This window comes from Oncorhynchus mykiss, chromosome 12 (genome assembly GCF_057628025.1).
Source record: "Oncorhynchus mykiss isolate SJ-2025 chromosome 12, ASM5762802v1, whole genome shotgun sequence".
Classification (NCBI taxonomy): Eukaryota; Metazoa; Chordata; class Actinopteri; order Salmoniformes; family Salmonidae; genus Oncorhynchus; species Oncorhynchus mykiss.
In genome coordinates this window covers 66,317,631-66,336,806 of record NC_143033.1, presented here as the reverse complement: position 1 = coordinate 66,336,806, position 19,176 = coordinate 66,317,631, and the positions used below count along the sequence as shown (strand labels likewise).

Genomic DNA, 19,176 nt, shown 5'->3' with positions numbered 1-19,176 from the left:
TCAAACCGATCCATGCGTCAATACTGGTATATCGTAAAATACAGTATACTGCTCAGCCCTACTGGGAGGTGGTAGTGTATGTGGTAGGTACCATTTTAAGCTCCCCGCTGGTCTATTAGGGCACATAGTAGTAGCCTACACCAAGCTTAAAAAAAAAAACTTTATTTAACTAGGCAAGTCAGTTAAGAACACATTCTTATTTACAATGACGGCGTACCGGGGAACAATGGGTTAACTGCCTTGTTCAGACCTAGAACAACAGTTATTTTTACCTTGTCCGCTCAGGGATTCAATCCAGCAACCTTTTGGTTACTGGCCCAATGCTCAAACCACTAGGTTACCTGCTGCTTGACCTGACTGGTCAACAGTCTGAACTCTATCGGTTGTTGAGAAGGATTCGTTGTAAAGACACTAACAGGATTAATTTATTACTGTCTGTGGATACACAGGGAATAAGAATACTTCAATCAATTACACCAGTGGTCACCAACCTCAAAACATGACTTACATATTATTTATATTAACCTAATAAAACAGTTATGCCACCAGACACACATAACTGCACCACCTATCACACTTTCACAAAATGCATGAAGACATTGCTAAAGGTCAATCAGGTTTGTGATCATAATCCCTAGCTGTGTATTGCCACTTTCCATGTTGTCTGTTGTCTGTGAGGTGTGGAAACACTTTGTTGCTTTTATGAATTTTGTCTTGCTGCTTTTTGTTCTATCTGTATGCTACGTCTTGCTTGTCCTATGTTGCTCTGCGTGTATGCTATGTCTTGCTTGTCCTATGTTGCTCTGCGTGTGCTCACTGCTCAATGATTGTCTATATTGTAATTGTTTTTACCTGCCCAGGGACTGCGGTTGAAATTAGCAGGCTGACTAAAACCGGCACTTTTACTGAAACGTTGATTAATGTGCACTGTCCCTGTAAAAAATAAACTCAAACTCAATCAGTTCTGTAGGAATTCGGTTTGTGCAGTAGGCCTAACGGATTAACACAGCATATTGGCTATATATGCCAGCGATGTTCTTCTCAGACCATTTTTTATTTTACCGGACTGATGTGCCTTGCGGAGCTCTAGAAAAGATGCCTGAGTTTCCGTCTTGAAATTCCGAGTTGGATGACCGTTCAAAACTATTTATTCCCAGTCTGATCTAGTTTTTTTTCTCCCGAGAACCCAGTTGTCTTGAACGCACTGAAGTAGAAGATTAAAAAAATGCCCAGTTTTGAACACGGCATTAGTCTCAGCGGAGGTAGGGAGGTAGCAGCAGAGGGTCCACCTCTGACGGTCACTGCTCTCTCCTTCGGTTCCTCTCCTCCCGTTAGACTGAGCAAAGAGCGGACACCGTCTTCCACCTGATGGCGAAACTCGAGCCGCATCTATGACCAGAGAAAGTGAAATATTCATTGATATTAAAATAGACATAAGCTGCTAATAATAATACAAACGCTGGGCTATCTATACACTTGGCTACTCATCCATTGCATCTGCCGTTTTATATTTTGTAATAGTGATTAATAACTGTGTTTACAGTGTCGAATCAAAACTTACTCATAAAAACAGCAGCTATTTGCTGTATTATTTGACGGTCTCTGGTCATGTTTTTAAAAGTCATGAAATCAAACTTCGCTGTTGCCGGGTCTTCGAAGCTGTTGGCACGGTGATTTGAGCAATCCAATTGGCCAGCAACAGTAGGCGCACTCGATTTAGCCACAGATCTGCCGGTTCGCCTGATAGGGCGAGTTTGTGTTTTCAGACAAATTGAATGGTTCCAAATGGAGACACTTTACCTACCTGGGCTGCGTTTCAAACTCAAAGTAGACAGCCCTCGGGCCTAAACCCTCAGCCCTTGGGGGAATCCCCGTGGCCATATTTGTCGTCGGTCCAAATGATTAGCCAAGCAAGGGAAGTTTGCAACGTAAGCCCCTCAGCCCTGGTTTTTAACGGGGTCTGCGAGTGTACAATTATTTTCTCTTCGGACCTGAAACGCCCCATAATTTAATTCGTGTTGGGAATGCAGCCCTGGTGCGCAGGGCTTCTGAATCAACTGCAGATCGACCATTTGGTGACCACTGAATTACACCTTCATGTCATCTGCCTGTTCATATAGTCTGACTCCTGGTGGTTATGAAGAGAACTGCAGTAAAAATAAATGTGCACCTTCTGCCCACTCAAACGTATACAGGCCATATGGTATAGGTAGGAATTTGATGTTGTCAGTCCATGTATTTCACACAAAGTATCATTATATTCACACACTGTAAACGATCCACTGTGTCACTAATAATAAGTCCATCATCTCAAATAATAACAATTGGGCCAATAAATCAATAAAAAATTATCTCATTAAGTCATGCAATGAAATTCATATTGTAAATTACTTTCTGCCAAGTCAGCGCTATGAGCAAGTACTACACCCTTTGTACAAACGCGGAACTGCATGACGGTGTGGCAACATGCTATGCCTATTAGCCTATTATTAATGGCTATTGGTATCCATTCGCTAAGACTGTTCATGCATCTAATGAGAGAAACTAGACACGCGTGAGATGAATAATATCTGTCTGATTTGACCAATCAATAGGCTAGATCAAGAGAAACATACTTTTAGTTAAACACTTGTAAATGACCGTATTACATTTTGTGTTGCCTGGGATGAAATAAGAAAGACGTGGAAATGGACCAAAGAGGGACGTACAAAAACTATTAAAAGGAAGTAAATTAATCGGTTTGTTATTCTATACTATTCTATTCTACAAGAACATTCAACAACAAGTGCATCTTCTTTTCTTTACACTATTAGATGTCGGAAAGGGTATTTTCATGTGTTTCCCCCTCAGCCCTTCAAAAGTTGGTGTGTTTGAGTACAGAAGTAGGTGAGCGAACAGGAGGCGACGGAAAGCATATTTTAAGGAGAGGCAGACGGGGGAAAAGGATGGGGTGGAGGAGAGAAAAGAAGGGGGGGGGGGGGGGGCGGAACGGAACCCGGATGCTGATGCTGCCGTATCGTATGAGGAGGAGAAGAAGAGGGGAGAGAAAAAAATAACGTGTTTTTTTTGCGGCCAGAAGGGAGGCTATCCCGTGATGGATTGTGGATGCAAAGAACTTCGACAGACAAGCAGATATTTTTCGAATCGCTTTTGAAGCTGCATCTTTCTGCACAAGGACGCCGGTGAAGGATGATTCTTGGAACCAGCGGCGACAGGAGCGCGAGCGGGGATGGTGTGATATGTCCATAGACGGCGAGGGAGGGAGGGGAGAGTGCACGGGAAAGAAAGAGGGAGGGAGGAGAGTACTACGCCAGCTAAATATGCTTTTTTTTTTTTTTTTTGTAGAACCACGATGTATTACAACCATCCAATCGAGCGTTTCACATAAATAGAGAAAACGATTATTTCTCGAAAGAAAAATAACATTTTGGTCTGAACAGAAACGCAAAGTGAAATTGTTCACAGACGTTGACTGGGGGAATACAGATTGAGAGAAGTCTAGGCTAGTCCGAACGGGTGCGGATAGCAGGGTGGCTGTTTTGACGCTCTGTTACCCTCTATTTCCTGATACCAGGCCCTGGGATAATCCGAAGAGTGCACCGGATATTGGGAAAACCACCCCTCTGAGGCTATAACGGAAAATTACTATTCATATAGCCTGAAGGACGGAGCAGAGATAGTCTACATACCAAAATGAGACAAAAAGAGGTGGAGGAAGACACAAATATGTTACGATGATAAGATTCTTTACAAATGTCGTTATTATGTTATTATAAGGATCACTTATGACAGCATCGGGTGTAGGCTATGAGGTGCAGAATTGTGTGCAATCTAGCCGTTAAATTGAGCCTATCTGATGAAATAGTTTTTGATAGGCTATTCCAGCTGCTTACATCTATCTGTCTATACCAATATGAACAATAGGACACATTTATTACGTCTATTGTTAATAATAATTGTAATTCATAATAACTTCCGTTATTTTGGACTTCTCAAATATGCACCTGTCAAAATCTCCGTACGAGTTTCCCTCTTCCACTTTCTAACGTCCCCTTGTTTCATTCCTGTTTAGTCAATTCACGGTCGTTGATAATAAACTTGAGTTTACCGAATTTATATGACGGAAAATGTATGCAATAGCCGCATAGAAAAGGGCAAGTGCACGGGAGTAGCCCTGCCGAGACTATAGGCCACGATATTGTCATCACGACTACAACCGCTCTCTCCATTCCTCCCTGTGACAACATCGCTAGGCGTCTGTAATGTTATTACCGCGGAGCCGTTCTGCCGCCAGGACCGACAGCTATACATTCCTCCTGAAAAAAACTGTGAGTTGATCTCCTTATCATCATATCATTTCGCTTTCAACGCACGGACATCATGACAAGCAAGGAGCTGTCCGTAGGCCAGTCGGCCCAATACGTCGGGCCTTACCGGTTGGAGAAAACCCTTGGGAAGGGGCAGACGGGTAAGCGTACTTCCACCGCTCCCTTTAAACTCATCACCAAGCGCAAAAGCTGTTATTATCAATGCATGGTAGATTAAAATAGTCACGTCTGTAACTATTGATGTATATTAGGCCGAGAAATACAATTGGTTGTCTAAAGAGTCCGCTCTATGTGCGCCTGGACATGATGTCCTCAGTATTAATATGTGTGTGTATGTGATGTATGTCACAGTAGTGCAAGCAACTCACACGAACGGGCCGATATGCCCCGATAGTCTTGCCATTTGCAAATATCCGGGATCAGTAATGTCAAGCATGCGGTCACAGCTTTTACGTGTGTATGATGTTGCATGTAATGTTTTTTTTTGTTGTTGTGAGAGTAGCCGTGTGCGTGTTGTCTGCTTGTTTGTGTATGGTGTCTGTGTCCTTCAGGAATGAATCCATGTGTCTCTGAGGCGTGTGTCTTATTGACAGTAACAGTACAGGGGTTGGACACAGTCTGGCCGATCTCGGTATCTTTCATCTCCTGGTGCTCTGAAGTCTAACTAACTAACTAACTAACTAACTAACTAACTAACTAACTAACCGGTCACGGATTAAGCCTAGTCCAGGGCTAAAGGGAATCGTCATTCTCCATTGAAACAGCGTTTTAAATCCAGGATTAGGTTTCATTTGTGTCTGGTAAATACCTTCATATTGGAGCGAAGTGACGGAGGCGGAGGCCAGAGTAAAGTAGGCCCCTCGACAGCGGAGACTTGGACTAGCAGATTGAACTGATCTAATAAGGGCAGATGTACCACGCTCAGATTGAGCCTGTTCTCTATTCCTGGACTAAAACAACACTCTCTCCCCACTGGAGCTTTTTTAATCTAGGAGTAGACTTAATCCTGGTCTGGGAATCTGTCCCTCGGTAGACTCGTTCAGACCTGTGTAGACTGACCAGCTGGCATGAATGGACATCGATGGAGAAGACTGAAATTGCTTGGTTTATTGTGGAGGTTTTGGCGAGTATCGGATGTCAGTGCTGAGAACAGGCTGGTGTAGCCTTAGTTTGATTGAACTGGTTGAACCATAGACAGGCCGGCGTAGACTGCAGTCGCTGAATTAGGCCATTGGGTTCTGCCTAGTCAAGTCGATATGGTATGGGCGAGGCCATGCTCCACCCGTGTCCCCTGTATGGGTTCTGGCTCACTTGTTGTGAATGAGAATGGAGCCGTGTTGAAAGTAAAGGAGAAGCAAAACGAACGAGACAAACTCAAAGCTTTTCTCTCTCTCCCCATCTCCTCTCCTCCTACGCCCTCCCTCTCTCCTTCTCTCCCTCCCCCCATTTCTCTCTCTCTCTCTCTCTCTCTCTCTCTCTCTCTCTCTCTCTCTCTCTCTCTCTCTCTCTCTCTCTCTCTCTCTCTCTCTCTCTCTCTCTCTCTCTCTCTCTCTCTCTCTCTCTCTCTCTCTCTCTCTCTCTCTCTCTCTCTCTCTCTCTCTCTCTCTCTCTCTCTCTCTCTCTCTCTCTCTCTCTCTCTCTCTCTCTCTCTCTCTCTCTCTCTCTCTCTCTCTCTCTCTCTCTCTCTCTCTCTCTCTCTCTCTCTCTCTCTCTCTCTCTCTCTCAGGTTTGGTGAAGCTGGGAGTCCACTGTATCACGGGACAGAAGGTGGCCATAAAGATTGTGAACCGAGAGAAGCTGTCTGAGTCTGTCCTCATGAAGGTATGAGCCCAGAGAAGCTGCCTGTGTCCCAAATGGCACCCGTATTCCCCGTCAGCGTGCACTTCACGGCGAATAAGGTGCCAATTGGGACTCAGAGGCTCTCAGAGTCTGTCCTTCTGAAGGTCCAGTAGCCTACAGAGAGAGCCATGAGCCTGCTATTAGGCATTTGTAGGAGCACATTATATAGACCAGCCAGCGTGCTGTCGTTAATAATGAATGTAGTTTGACATCCAATATGTCATCAGCTTCTTCTTCCTCTTTGGTTCTTCTTTTGTATTCTACTTCTGGGGTAGAAGAGGTGTGTGTATAGGCTATGCACTGTGTGTTCACAAGCTCTTTCTGTCACATGCGCTCACTGGCGCTCGCTCTCTATCGATCTCTTGCTATCTCTCGCTTCCGGACTTGCTCCTGCTGTCTTTATCTCCTCTCAATCTCGCTCGCTCTCTCTCCTCTGTTTGTACCTCCTCTCTCTCTCTCTCTCTCTCTCTCTCTCTCTCTCTCCTCTGTTTGTACCTCCTCTCTCTCTCTCCTCTGTTCGTACCTCCTCTCTCTCTCGCTCTCTCTCTCTCTCTCTCTCTCTCTCTCTCTCTCTCCTCTCTGTTCGTACCTCTCCTCTCTCTCGTACCTCCTCTCTCTCTACTTCCTCTCTCTCTCTCCCTCCTCTCTGTTCGTACCTCTTCTTTCTCGCTCTCTCTCTCTCCTCTGTTCGTACCTCCTCTCTCTCTCTCTCTCTCTCTCTCTCTCTCTCTCTCTCTCTTTCTCTCTCTCCTCTCTGTTCTCACCTCCTCTCTCTCTACCTCCTCTCTGTTCGTACTTCCCCCCTCTCTCTCTCTCTCTTCCTCCTCGCTCTCTCTCTTTTTCTCTCTCTCTTCCTCCTCTCCGTTCGTACCCCCCCTCTCTCTCTCCTCTCTGTTCGTACCTCCTCTCTCTCTCTCTCTCTCTCTCTCTCTCTCTCTACCTCCTCTCTGTTCGTACCTCCTCTCTCTCTACCTCCTCTCCGTTCGTACCCCCCCCCCCTCTCTCTCCTCTCTATTCATACCTCCTCTCTCCTCTCTGTTCGTAACTCCTCTCTCTCTCTCTCTCTCTCTCTCTAATTCCTCTCTGTTCGTACCTCCTCTCTCTCTCTCTCTCGCTCTCCTCTTTGTTCATACCTCCTCTCTCTACCTCCTCTCCGTTCGTACCCCCCCCCCCTCTCTCTCTCTCCTCTCTGATCGTACCTCCTCTCTCTCTCTAGTTCCTAGCTGTTCGTACCCCCCCTCTCTCTCTCTCTCTGTCCGTAACTCCTCTCACTCTCTACCTCCTCTCTGTTCGTACCTCCTCTCTCTCTCTCTCTCTCTCTCCTCTCTGTTTGTAACTCCTCTCTCTCGCACTCTCTCTCCCTCTCTCTCCTCTCTGTTTGTAACTCTCCTCTCTCTCTCTCTCTCTCTCTCCTCTCTGTTTGCAACTCCTCTCTCTCTCTCTCTCTCCTCTCTGTTTGAAAACTCCTCTCTATCTCTCTCTCTCTCTCTCTCTCTCTCCTCACTGTTTGTAACTCCTCTCTCTTTCTCTCTCTCTCTCCTCTCTCTCCTTTCTGTTTGTAACTTCTCTCTCTCCTCTCTGTTCGTAACTTCTCTCTCTCTCTCTCTCCTCTCTGTTCGTAACTCTTCTTTCTCTCTCTCTCTGTCTCCAGGTGGAGAGGGAGATAGCTATACTAAAACTAATAGAGCACCCTCATGTGCTGAAGCTGCATGATGTTTATGAGAATAACAAATACCTGTAAGTATATTATCCTCTTTTCTCACCCACATTCTTTCTCCCTCTCTTTCTGCCCGTCTCTTCTACTATACCAAAACTCAATAATATAATAATATACTAATATACTGTGCGTGAGTGTGTGCATGCATGTGTATGTGTGTGCGCGCACGAATGTGTATGTGTGAGTGATAATTGGTGCTGTACTGAACGTGTGACATTATGAACAGGCCTATACATGTTTAAGCATGTACACATCAAAGTATGTGAGAGTATGACCATGTACAGTGGGGGAATTAGTTTGTTATTATTATATGCTGAAACATACAGTATTTGATTCCTCCCTTTCCCTCCCTCCCTCCCTCCCTCCCTCCCTCCCTCCCTCCCTCCCTCCCTCCCTCCCTCCCTCCCTCCCTCCCTCCCTCCCTCCCTCCCTCCCTCCCTCCCTCCCTCCCTCCCTTTCCCTCCCTCCCTCCCTCCCTCCCTCCCTCCCTCCCTTTCCCTCCCTCCCTCCCTCCCTTTCCCTCCCTCCCAGGTATCTGGTGTTGGAACATGTCTCAGGAGGAGAGTTATTTGACTACCTGGTGAAGAAGGGCAGACTGACGCCTAAAGAGGCCAGGAAGTTCTTCAGACAGATCATCTCAGCGCTGGACTTCTGCCACAGTCACTCTATATGGTCAGACACTACAGTAATAAATACACAGTCACTCTATATGGTCAGACACTACAGTAATATATACACAGTCACTCTATATGGTCAGACAGTACAGCAATATCCTGTATACAGCAATATATACACAGTCACTCTATATGGTCAGACACTACAGTAATATCCTGTATACAGCAATATGTACACAGTCACTCTATATGGTCAGCCACTACATCAATATCCTGTTTACAGCAATATGTACACAGTCACTCTATATGGTCAGACACTACAGCAATATATACACAGTCACTCTATATGGTCAGACACTACAGCAATATATACACAGTCACTCTATATGGTCAGACACTACAGCAATATATACACAGTCACTCTATATGGTCAGACACTACAGTAATATATACACAGTCACTCTATATGGTCAGACACTACAGCAATATACTGTATACAGCAATATGTACACAGTCACTCTATATGGTCAGACACTACAGAAATATACTGTATACAGCAATATGTACACAGTCACTCTATATGGTCAGACACTACAGCAATATCCTGTATACAGCAATATGTACACAGTCACTCTATATGGTCAGACACTACAGCAATATGTACACAGTCACTCTATATGGTCAGACACTACAGCAATATACTGTATACAGCAATATGTACACAGTCACTCTATATGGTCAGACACTACAGCAATATCCTGTATACAGCAATATGTACACAGTCACTCTATATGGTCAGACACTACAGCAATATGTACACAGTCACTCTATATGGTCAGACACTACAGAAATATATACACAGTCACTCTATATGGTCAGACACTACAGCAATATGTACACAGTCACTCTATATGGTCAGACACTACAGTAATATACTGTATACAGCAACATGCACACAGTCACTCTATATGGTCAGACACTACAGTAATATACTGTATACAACAATATATACACAGTCACTCTATATGGTCAGACACTACAGTAATATACGGTATACACCAATATGTACACAGTCACTCTATATGGTCAGACACTACAGAAATATATACACAGTCACTCTATATGGTCAGACACTACAGCAATATGTACACAGTCACTCTATATGGTCAGACACTACAGCAATATATACACAGTCACTCTATATGGTCAGACACTACAGAAATATATACACAGTCACTCTATGTGGTCAGACACTACAGCAATATATACACAGTCACTCTATGTGGTCAGACACTACAGCAGTATGTACACAGTCACTCTATATGGTCAGACACTACAGAAATATATACACAATCACTCTATATTGTCAGACACTACAGAAATATATACACAGTCACTCTATACGGCCAGACACTACAATAATATACTGTATACAGCAACATATACACAGTCACTCTATATGGTCAGACACTACAGCAATATATACACAGTCACTCTATGTGGTCAGACACTACAGAACTATGTACACATTCACTCTATATGGTCAGACACTACAGAACTATGTACACAGTCACTATATGGTCAGGCACTACAGAAATATATACACAGTCACTATATGGTCAGACAGTACAGCAATATATACACAGTCACTCTATGTGGTCAGACACTACAGAACTATGTACACATTCACTCTATATGGTCAGACACTACAGAACTATGTACACAGTCACTATATGGTCAGGCACTACAGAAATATATACACAGTCACTATATGGTCAGACAGTACAGCAATATATACACAGTCACTCTATGTGGTCAGACACTACAGAACTATGTACACATTCACTCTATATGGTCAGACACTACAGAACTATGTACACAGTCACTATATGGTCAGGCACTACAGAACTATGTACACAGTCACTATATGGTCAGGCACTACAGAACTATGTACACAGTCACTATATGGTCAGGCACTACGGTAATATACTGTATACAGCAACATGTACACTGTCACTCTATATGGTCAGGCACTACGGTAATATACTGTATACAGCAACATGTACACTGTCACTCTATATGGTCAGACACTACAGAACTATGTACACTGTCACTCTATATGGTCAGACACTACATAAATATATACACAGTCACTATATGGTCAGCCACTACAGAAATATATACACAGTCACTCTATATGGTCAGGCACTACAGAAATATATACACAGTCACTATATGGTCAGGCACTACGGTAATATACTGTATACAGCAACATGTACACTGTCACTCTATATGGTCAGACACTACAGCAATATACTGTATACAGCAATATGTACACAGTCACTCTATATGGTCAGACACTACAGCACCATACTGTATACAGCAGTATGTACACAGTCACTCTATATGGTCAGACACTACAGAAATATATACACAGTCACTCTATATGGTCAGACACTACAGAAATATATACACAGTCACTCTATATGGTCAGACACTACAGAAGTATATACACAGTCACTCTATATGGTCAGACACTACAGCAGTATATACAGAGTCACTCTATATGGTCAGACACTACAGAAACATGTACATAGTCATTCTATATGGTCAGACACTACAGAAATATATACACAGTCACTCTATATGGTCAGACACTACAGTAATATATACACAGTCACTCTATATGGTCAGACACTACAGAAATATATACACAGTCACTCTATATGTTCAGACACTACAGAAATATATACACAGTCACTCTATATGTTCAGACACTACAGAAATATATACACAGTCACTCTATATGGTCAGACACTATAGAAATATATACACAGTCACTCTATATGGTCAGACACTACAGAAATATATACACAGTCACTCTATATGGTCAGACACTACAGAAGTGTATACACAGTCACTCTATATGGTCACACACTACAGTCATATACTGTATACAACAATATGTACACAGTCACTCTATATGGTCAGACACTACAGCAATATCCTGTATGCAGCAATTTGTACACAGTCACTCTATATGGTCAGACACTACAGTAATATGCTGTATACAACAATATGTACACAGTCACTCTATATGGTCAGACACTACAGCAATGCAGTATATACACTGAGTATACCAAACATTACAAACACCTTCCTAATATTGAGTTGCCCCCCTACACCTTTTGGCCTCAGAACAGCCTCAGTTCATCATGGCATGATCTCTACAAGGTGTTGAATGCATTCCACAGGGATGCTGGCCCATGTTGACTCCAATGCCCACAGTTGTCAAGTTGGCTGGATGTCCTTAGGGTGGTCGACCATTCTTGACACACATGGGAAACTGTTGAGTGTGAAAAACCCAGCAGCTTTGCAGTTCTTGGAACACTGAAACTGTTGCACCTGGCACCTACTACCATACCCTGTTCAAAGGCACTTAAATATTTTGACTTGCCCATTATTCAGCCTCTGAATGGTGCACACACACAATCCATGTCTCAATTGTCTCAAGACTTAAAAATTATTATTTCACCCGTCTCCTCCCCTTCCTCTACACTGATTGAAGTGGATTTAACAAGTGACATGAATAAGGGATCATAGATTTCACCCGGATTCACCTGGTCAGTCTGTTTGTACACTGTCACTCTATATGGTCAGAGCAATATATATACAGCCACTATGTCAAATCAATCCGGTTTAAACTCTAGAGAGGTGAAAAAAAAGACGTCAATGAAGAGAACAGACCTGTTTCTCTAACCTGTGTGTGTGTGTGTGTGTGTGTGTGTGTGTGTGTGTGTAGTCATAGAGACCTGAAGCCTGAGAACCTGCTCCTGGATGAGAAGAACAACATCCGCATCGCTGACTTCGGCATGGCTTCCCTACAGGTGGGAGACAGCCTGCTAGAGACCAGCTGTGGGTGAGTACAGTGTGTGTGTGTTCCTGCGTGTGTGTGTACTGCGTGTGTGTGTAAGACGTACAGTATTTTGGGGACGGCAGGTAGCCTAGTGGTTAGAGCGTTGGACTAGTAACCGAAAGGTTGCTGGATCGAATCCCCGAGCTAACAAGGTAAAAGTCTGTCGTTCTGCCCCTGAACAAGGCAGTTAACCCATTGTTCCCCGGTAGGCCGTTATTGCAAATAAGAATTTGTTCTTAACTGACTTGCCTGGTTAAATAAATAAAACATGTTAAGAACTGTCTTTTCTTTCTTCTGAACGATGACAGATCTCCTCACTACGCGTGTCCAGAAGTTATCCGAGTAAGTTCCCTTCTCTCTGTGCGTCTGTGGAGGTCAGACGTACACCCACAATCTCTGTGTTTGTCTGTACTGCATGAATGAACAGTGGATCGGTTTTATTCTCCTTGAGTGTCCTGCCATCCTCTTGCATTGCAGGGGGAGAAGTATGACGGTCGCAGGGCAGATGTGTGGAGCTGTGGAGTCATCCTCTTTGCACTGCTGGTGGTAAGAACCTCTCCCTCCATCTCTTTCTTCCCCTCAATGTCTCTCGCTCTGTAACTCCCCTCTCTCCTCTCCTGTGTGTGTGTGTGTGTGTGTGTGTGTGTGTGTAGGGAGCTCTACCCTTTGACCATGACAACCTGCGCCAGCTCCTTGAGAAGGTGAAGAGTGGGGTGTTCCACATGCCCCACTTCATCCCCCCAGACTGCCAGGCCCTGCTCAAAGGAATGATCCAGGTCAACCCTGACAAGAGACTCACGGTACGGGGGAGGAGAGGGGAGGAGAGGGGTAGAGAGAGAGGGGTGAGGAAGAGAGTGACTCACGGTACTGACTAGACGTAGTAGGGGAGGAGAGGGGTAGACAGAGACTCACAGCACTGACTAGACGTAGTAGGAGAGGGGTAGACAGAGACTCACGGTACTGACTAGACGTAGTAGGAGAGGGGTAGACAGAGACTCACGGTACTGACTAGACGTAGTAGGAGAGGGGAAGACAGAGACTCACGGTACTGACTAGACGTAGTAGGAGAGGGGAAGACAGAGACTCACGGTACTGACTAGACGTAGTAGGAGAGGGGAGGAGAGGGGTAGACAGAGACTCACGGCACTGACTAGACGTAGTAGGAGAGGGGTAGACAGAGACTCACGGTACTTACTAGACGTAGTAGGAGAGGGGAGGAGAGGGGTAGACAGAGACTCACGGCACTGACTAGACGTAGTAGGAGAGGGGTAGACAGAGACTCACGGTACTTACTAGACGTAGTAGGGGAGGAGAGGGGTAGACAGAGACTCACGGTACTTACTAGACGTAGTAGGAGAGGGGAGGAGAGGGGTAGACAGAGACTCACGGCACTGACTAGACGTAGTAGGAGAGGGGTAGACAGAGACTCACGGTACTTACTAGACGTAGTAGGGGAGGAGAGGGGTAGACAGAGACTCACGGTACTTACTAGACGTAGTAGGAGAGGGGTAGACAGAGACTCACGGTACTGACTAGACGTAGTAGGACAGGGGTAGACAGAGACTCACGGTACTGACTAGACGTAGTAGGACAGGGGTAGACAGAGACTCACGGTACTGACTAGACGTAGTAGGACAGGGGTAGACAGAGACTCACGGTACTGACTAGACGTAGTAGGAGAGGGGAAGACAGAGACTCACGGTACTGACTAGACGTAGTAGGGGAGGAGAGGGGTAGACGGAGACTCACTGTACTGACTAGACGTAGTAGGAGAGGGGAGGAGAGAGACTCACGGTACTGACTAGACGTAGTAGGAGAGGGGAGGAGAGAGTCTCACGGTACCGACTAGACGTAGTAGGAGAGGGGTAGACAGAGACTCACGGTACCGACTAGACGTAGTAGGAGAGGGGAGGAGAGAGACTCACAGTACTGACTAGACGTAGTAGGAGAGGGGTAGACAGACTCACGGTACTGACTAGACGTAGTAGGAGAGGGGTAGACAGAGACTCACGGTACTGACTAGACATAGTAGGAGAGGGGTAGACAGAGACTCACGGTACTGACTAGACGTAGTAGGAGAGGGGAGGAGAGAGACTCACGGTACTGACTAGACGTAGTAGGAGAGGGGAGGAGAGAGACTCACGGTACTGACTAGACGTAGTAGGAGAGGGGAGGAGAGGGGAGGAGAGGGGTAGACAGAGACTCACGGTACTGACTAGACGTAGTAGGAGAGGGGTAGATAGAGACTCACGGTACTGACTAGACGTAGTAGGAGAGGGGAGGAGAGGGGTAGACAGAGACTCACGGTACTGACTAGACGTAGTAGGAGAGGGGTAGATAGAGACTCACGGTACTGACTAGACGTAGTAGGAGAGGGGTAGATAGAGACTCACGGTACTGACTAGACGTAGTAGGAGAGGGGAGGAGAGAGACTCACGGTACTGACTAGACATAGTAGGAGTGGGGAGGAGAGAGACTTACGGTACTGACTAGACGTAGTAGGAGAGGGGTAGACAGAGACTCACGGTACTGACTAGACGTAGTAGGAGTGGGGAGGAGAGAGACTCACGGTACTGACTAGACGTAGTAGGAGAGGGGTAGACAGAGACTCACGGTACTGACTAGACGTAGTAGGAGAGAGGTAGACAGAGACTCACGGTACTGACTAGACGTAGTAGGAGAGGGGAGGAGAGAGTCTCACGGTACCGACTAGACGTAGTAGGAGAGGGGTAGACAGAGACTCACGGTACCGACTAGACGTAGTAGGAGAGGGGAGGAGAGAGACTCACAGTACTGACTAGACGTATTAGGAGAGGGGTAGACAGAGACTCACGGTACTGACTAGACGTAGTAGGAGAGGGGTAGACAGAGACTTACGGTACTGACTAGACGTAGTAGGAGAGGGGTAGACAGAGACTCACGGTACTGACTAGACGTAGTAGGAGAGGGGTAGACAGAGACTCACGGTACTGACTAGACATAGTAGGAGAGGGGTAGACAGAGACTCACGGTACTGACTAGACGTAGTAGGAGAGGGGAAGACAGAGACTCACGGTACTGACTAGACGTAGTAGGAGAGGGGAGGAGAGGGTTAGACAGAGACTCACGGCACTGACTAGACGTAGTAGGAGAGGGGTAGACAGAGACTCACGGTACTTACTAGATGTAGTAGGAGAGGGGAGGAGAGGGGTAGACAGAGACTCACGGCACTGACTAGACGTAGTAGGAGAGGGGTAGACAGAGACTCACGGTACTTACTAGACGTAGTAGGGGAGGAGAGGGGTAGACAGAGACTCACGGTACTAACTAGACGTAGTAGGAGAGGGGAGGAGAGGGGTAGACAGAGACTCACGGCACTGACTAGACGTAGTAGGAGAGGGGTAGACAGAGACTCGCGGTACTTACTAGACGTAGTAGGGGAGGAGAGGGGTAGACAGAGACTCACGGTACTTACTAGACGTAGTAGGAGAGGGGTAGACAGAGAGTCACGGTACTGACTAGACGTAGTAGGACAGGGGTAGACAGAGACTCACGGTACTGACTAGACGTAGTAGGACAGGGGTAGACAGAGACTCACGGTACTGACTAGACGTAGTAGGAGAGGGGAAGACAGAGACTCACGGTACTGACTAGACGTAGTAGGAGAGGGGAGGAGAGAGACTCACGGTACTGACTAGACGTAGTAGGAGAGGGGAGGAGAGAGTCTCACGGTACCGACTAGACGTAGTAGGAGAGGGGTAGACAGAGACTCACGGTACCGACTAGACGTAGTAGGAGAGGGGAGGAGAGAGACTCACAGTACTGACTAGACGTATTAGGAGAGTGGTAGACAGAGACTCACGGTACTGACTAGACGTAGTAGGAGAGGGGTAGACAGAGACTTACGGTACTGACTAGACGTAGTAGGAGAGGGGTAGACAGACTCACGGTACTGACTAGACGTAGTAGGAGAGGGGTAGACAGAGACTCACGGTACTGACTAGACATAGTAGGAGAGGGGTAGACAGAGACTCACGGTACTGACTAGACGTAGTAGGAGAGGGGAGGAGAGAGACTCACGGTACTGACTAGACGTAGTAGGAGAGGGGAGGAGAGAGACTCACGGTACTGACTAGACGTAGTAGGAGAGGGGAGGAGAGGGGAGGAGAGGGGTAGACAGAGACTCACGGTACTGACTAGACGTAGTAGGAGAGGGGTAGATAGAGACTCACGGTACTGACTAGACGTAGTAGGAGAGGGGAGGAGAGGGGTAGACAGAGACTCACGGTACTTACTAGACGTAGTAGGAGAGGGGAGGAGAGAGACTCACAGTACTGACTAGACGTATTAGGAGAGTGGTAGACAGAGACTCACGGTACTGACTAGACGTAGTAGGAGAGGGGTAGACAGAGACTTACGGTACTGACTAGACGTAGTAGGAGAGGGGTAGATAGAGACTCACGGTACTGACTAGACGTAGTAGGAGAGGGGTAGATAGAGACTCACGGTACTGACTAGACGTAGTAGGAGAGGGGAGGAGAGAGACTCACGGTACTGACTAGACATAGTAGGAGTGGGGAGGAGAGAGACTCACGGTACTGACTAGACGTAGTAGGAGAGGGGTAGACAGAGACTCACGGTACTGACTAGACGTAGTAGGAGTGGGGAGGAGAGAGACTCACGGTACTGACTAGACGTAGTAGGAGAGGGGTAGACAGAGACTCACGGTACTGACTAGACGTAGTAGGAGAGGGGTAGACAGAGACTCACGGTACTGACTAGACGTAGTAGGAGAGGGGAGGAGAGAGTCTCACGGTACCGACTAGACGTAGTAGGAGAGGGGTAGACAGAGACTCACGGTACCGACTAGACGTAGTAGGAGAGGGGAGGAGAGAGACTCACAGTACTGACTAGACGTATTAGGAGAGGGGTAGACAGAGACTCACGGTAATGACTAGACGTAGTAGGAGAGGGGTAGACAGAGACTTACGGTACTGACTAGACGTAGTAGGAGAGGGGTAGACAGAGACTCACGGTACTGACTAGACGTAGTAGGAGAGGGGTAGACAGAGACTCACGGTACTGACTAGACATAGTAGGAGAGGGGTAGACAGAGACTCACGGTACTGACTAGACGTAGTAGGAGAGGGGAGGAGAGAGACTCACGGTACTGACTAGACGTAGTAGGAGAGGGGAGGAGAGAGACTCACGGTACTGACTAGACGTAGTAGGAGAGGGGAGGAGAGAGACTCACGGTACTGACTAGACGTAGTAGGGGAGGAGAGGGGTAGACAGAGACTCACGGTACTGACTAGACGTAGTAGGAGAGGGGATTAGAGAGTCTCACGGTACTGACTAGACGTAGTAGGGGAGGAGAGGGGTAGACAGAGACTCACGGTACTTACTAGACGTAGTAGGAGAGGGGTAGATAGAGACTCACGGTACTGACTAGACGTAGTAGGAGAGGGGTAGATAGAGACTCACGGTACTGACTAGACGTAGTAGGAGAGGGGTAGACAGAGACTCACGGTACTGACTAGACGTAGTAGGAGAGGGGTAGACAGAGACTCACGGTACTGACTAGACGTAGTAGGAGAGGGGAGGAGAGGGGTAGACAGAGACTCACGGTACTGACTAGACGTAGTAGGAGAGGGGAGGAGAGAGACTCACGGTACTGACTAGACGTAGTAGGAGAGGGGAGGAGAGGGGTAGACAGAGACTCACGGTACTGACTAGACGTAGTAGGAGAGGGGAGGAGAGAGACTCACGGTACTGACTAGACGTAGTAGGAGAGGGGAGGAGAGAGACTCACGGTACTGACTAGACGTAGTAGGAGAGGGGAGGAGAGGAGTAGACAGAGACTCACGGTACTGACTAGACGTAGTAGGAGAGGGGTAGACAGAGACTCACGGTACTGACTAGACGTAGTAGGAGAGGGGTAGATAGAGACTCACGGTACTGACTAGACGTAGTAGGAGAGGGGAGTAGAGAGACTCACGGTACTGACTAGACGTAGTAGGAGAGGGGTAGACAGAGACTCACGGTACTGACTAGACGTAGTAGGAGAGGGGTAGACAGAGACTCACGGTACTGACTAGACGTAGTAGGAGAGGGGTAGATAGAGACTCACGGTACTGACTAGACGTAGTAGGAGAGGGGAGGAGAGAGACTCACGGTACTGACTAGACGTAGTAGGAGAGGGGTAGACAGAGACTCACGGTACTGACTAGACGTAGTAGGAGAGGGTTAGACAGAGACTCACGGTACTGACTAGACGTAGTAGGAGTGGGGAGGAGAGAGACTCATGGTACTGACTAGACGTAGTAGGAGAGGGGTAGACAGAGACTCACGGTACTGACTAGACGTAGTAGGAGAGGGGAGGAGAGAGACTCACGGTACTGACTAGACGTAGTAGGAGAGGGGAGGAGAGGGGTAGACAGAGACTCACGGTACTGACTAGACGTAGTAGGAGAGGGGAGGAGAGAGACTCACGGTACTGACTAGACGTAGTAGGAGAGGGGAGGAGAGAGATTCACGGTACTGACTAGACATAGTAGGCGTACTGTGTGGGTAACTAACTGGCTGCGTCTGTGTTCTTTTACAGCTAGAAGCCATACAAAAACACTCCTGGTATCTGTAAGTACACTCACCCCGTTGTACTCTGTTGTCTCTCACCACTTCATCATTGTCTTCTTCTCTCCGAACAGGAGACTAAAACCAAGACAGTGGATAGTTCTTACATGTTGCTCGTGTATGTGTCCGTTTTCACGGAACTCTCTACTC

General features: G+C 46.7%; 1 protein-coding gene and 1 long non-coding RNA gene across 21 annotated transcripts in view; one reads left to right on the top strand and one right to left on the bottom strand.

Moving 5' to 3' along the window:
• Positions 1-148: 148 nt before the first annotated feature.
• On the bottom strand, positions 149-2,129 carry LOC149979263 (uncharacterized). The gene is made up of 2 exons (XR_016485192.1): positions 1,562-2,129; positions 149-1,389 (listed from the first exon to the last, which is right to left on the bottom strand). It is a non-coding gene; the product is annotated as an uncharacterized LOC149979263 (long non-coding RNA).
• An 850-nt stretch (positions 2,130-2,979) lies between these two features.
• Positions 2,980-19,176, top strand: part of brsk1b (BR serine/threonine kinase 1b) — a 30,575-nt gene continuing 14,378 nt past the window's right edge. For 4 of the 20 annotated variants that reach the window (XM_090193035.1, XM_090193033.1, XM_090193032.1 and 1 more), the window contains exons 1-9: positions 3,016-4,468; positions 6,055-6,149; positions 7,819-7,904; positions 8,416-8,556; positions 12,301-12,417; positions 12,723-12,756; positions 12,892-12,960; positions 13,068-13,214; positions 18,998-19,029. In XM_090193035.1, coding sequence (XP_090049161.1) covers positions 4,381-4,468; positions 6,055-6,149; positions 7,819-7,904; positions 8,416-8,556; positions 12,301-12,417; positions 12,723-12,756; positions 12,892-12,960; positions 13,068-13,214; positions 18,998-19,029 — 809 coding nt within the window. In that variant the 5' untranslated portion in view covers positions 3,016-4,380. Of the gene's footprint in view, positions 4,469-6,054; positions 6,150-7,818; positions 7,905-8,415; positions 8,557-12,300; positions 12,418-12,722; positions 12,757-12,891; positions 12,961-13,067; positions 13,215-18,997; positions 19,030-19,176 lie in introns of all 20 variants that reach the window. The other 16 variants (XM_090193030.1, XM_090193025.1, XM_090193024.1 and 13 more) reach the window with 10 other exon arrangements.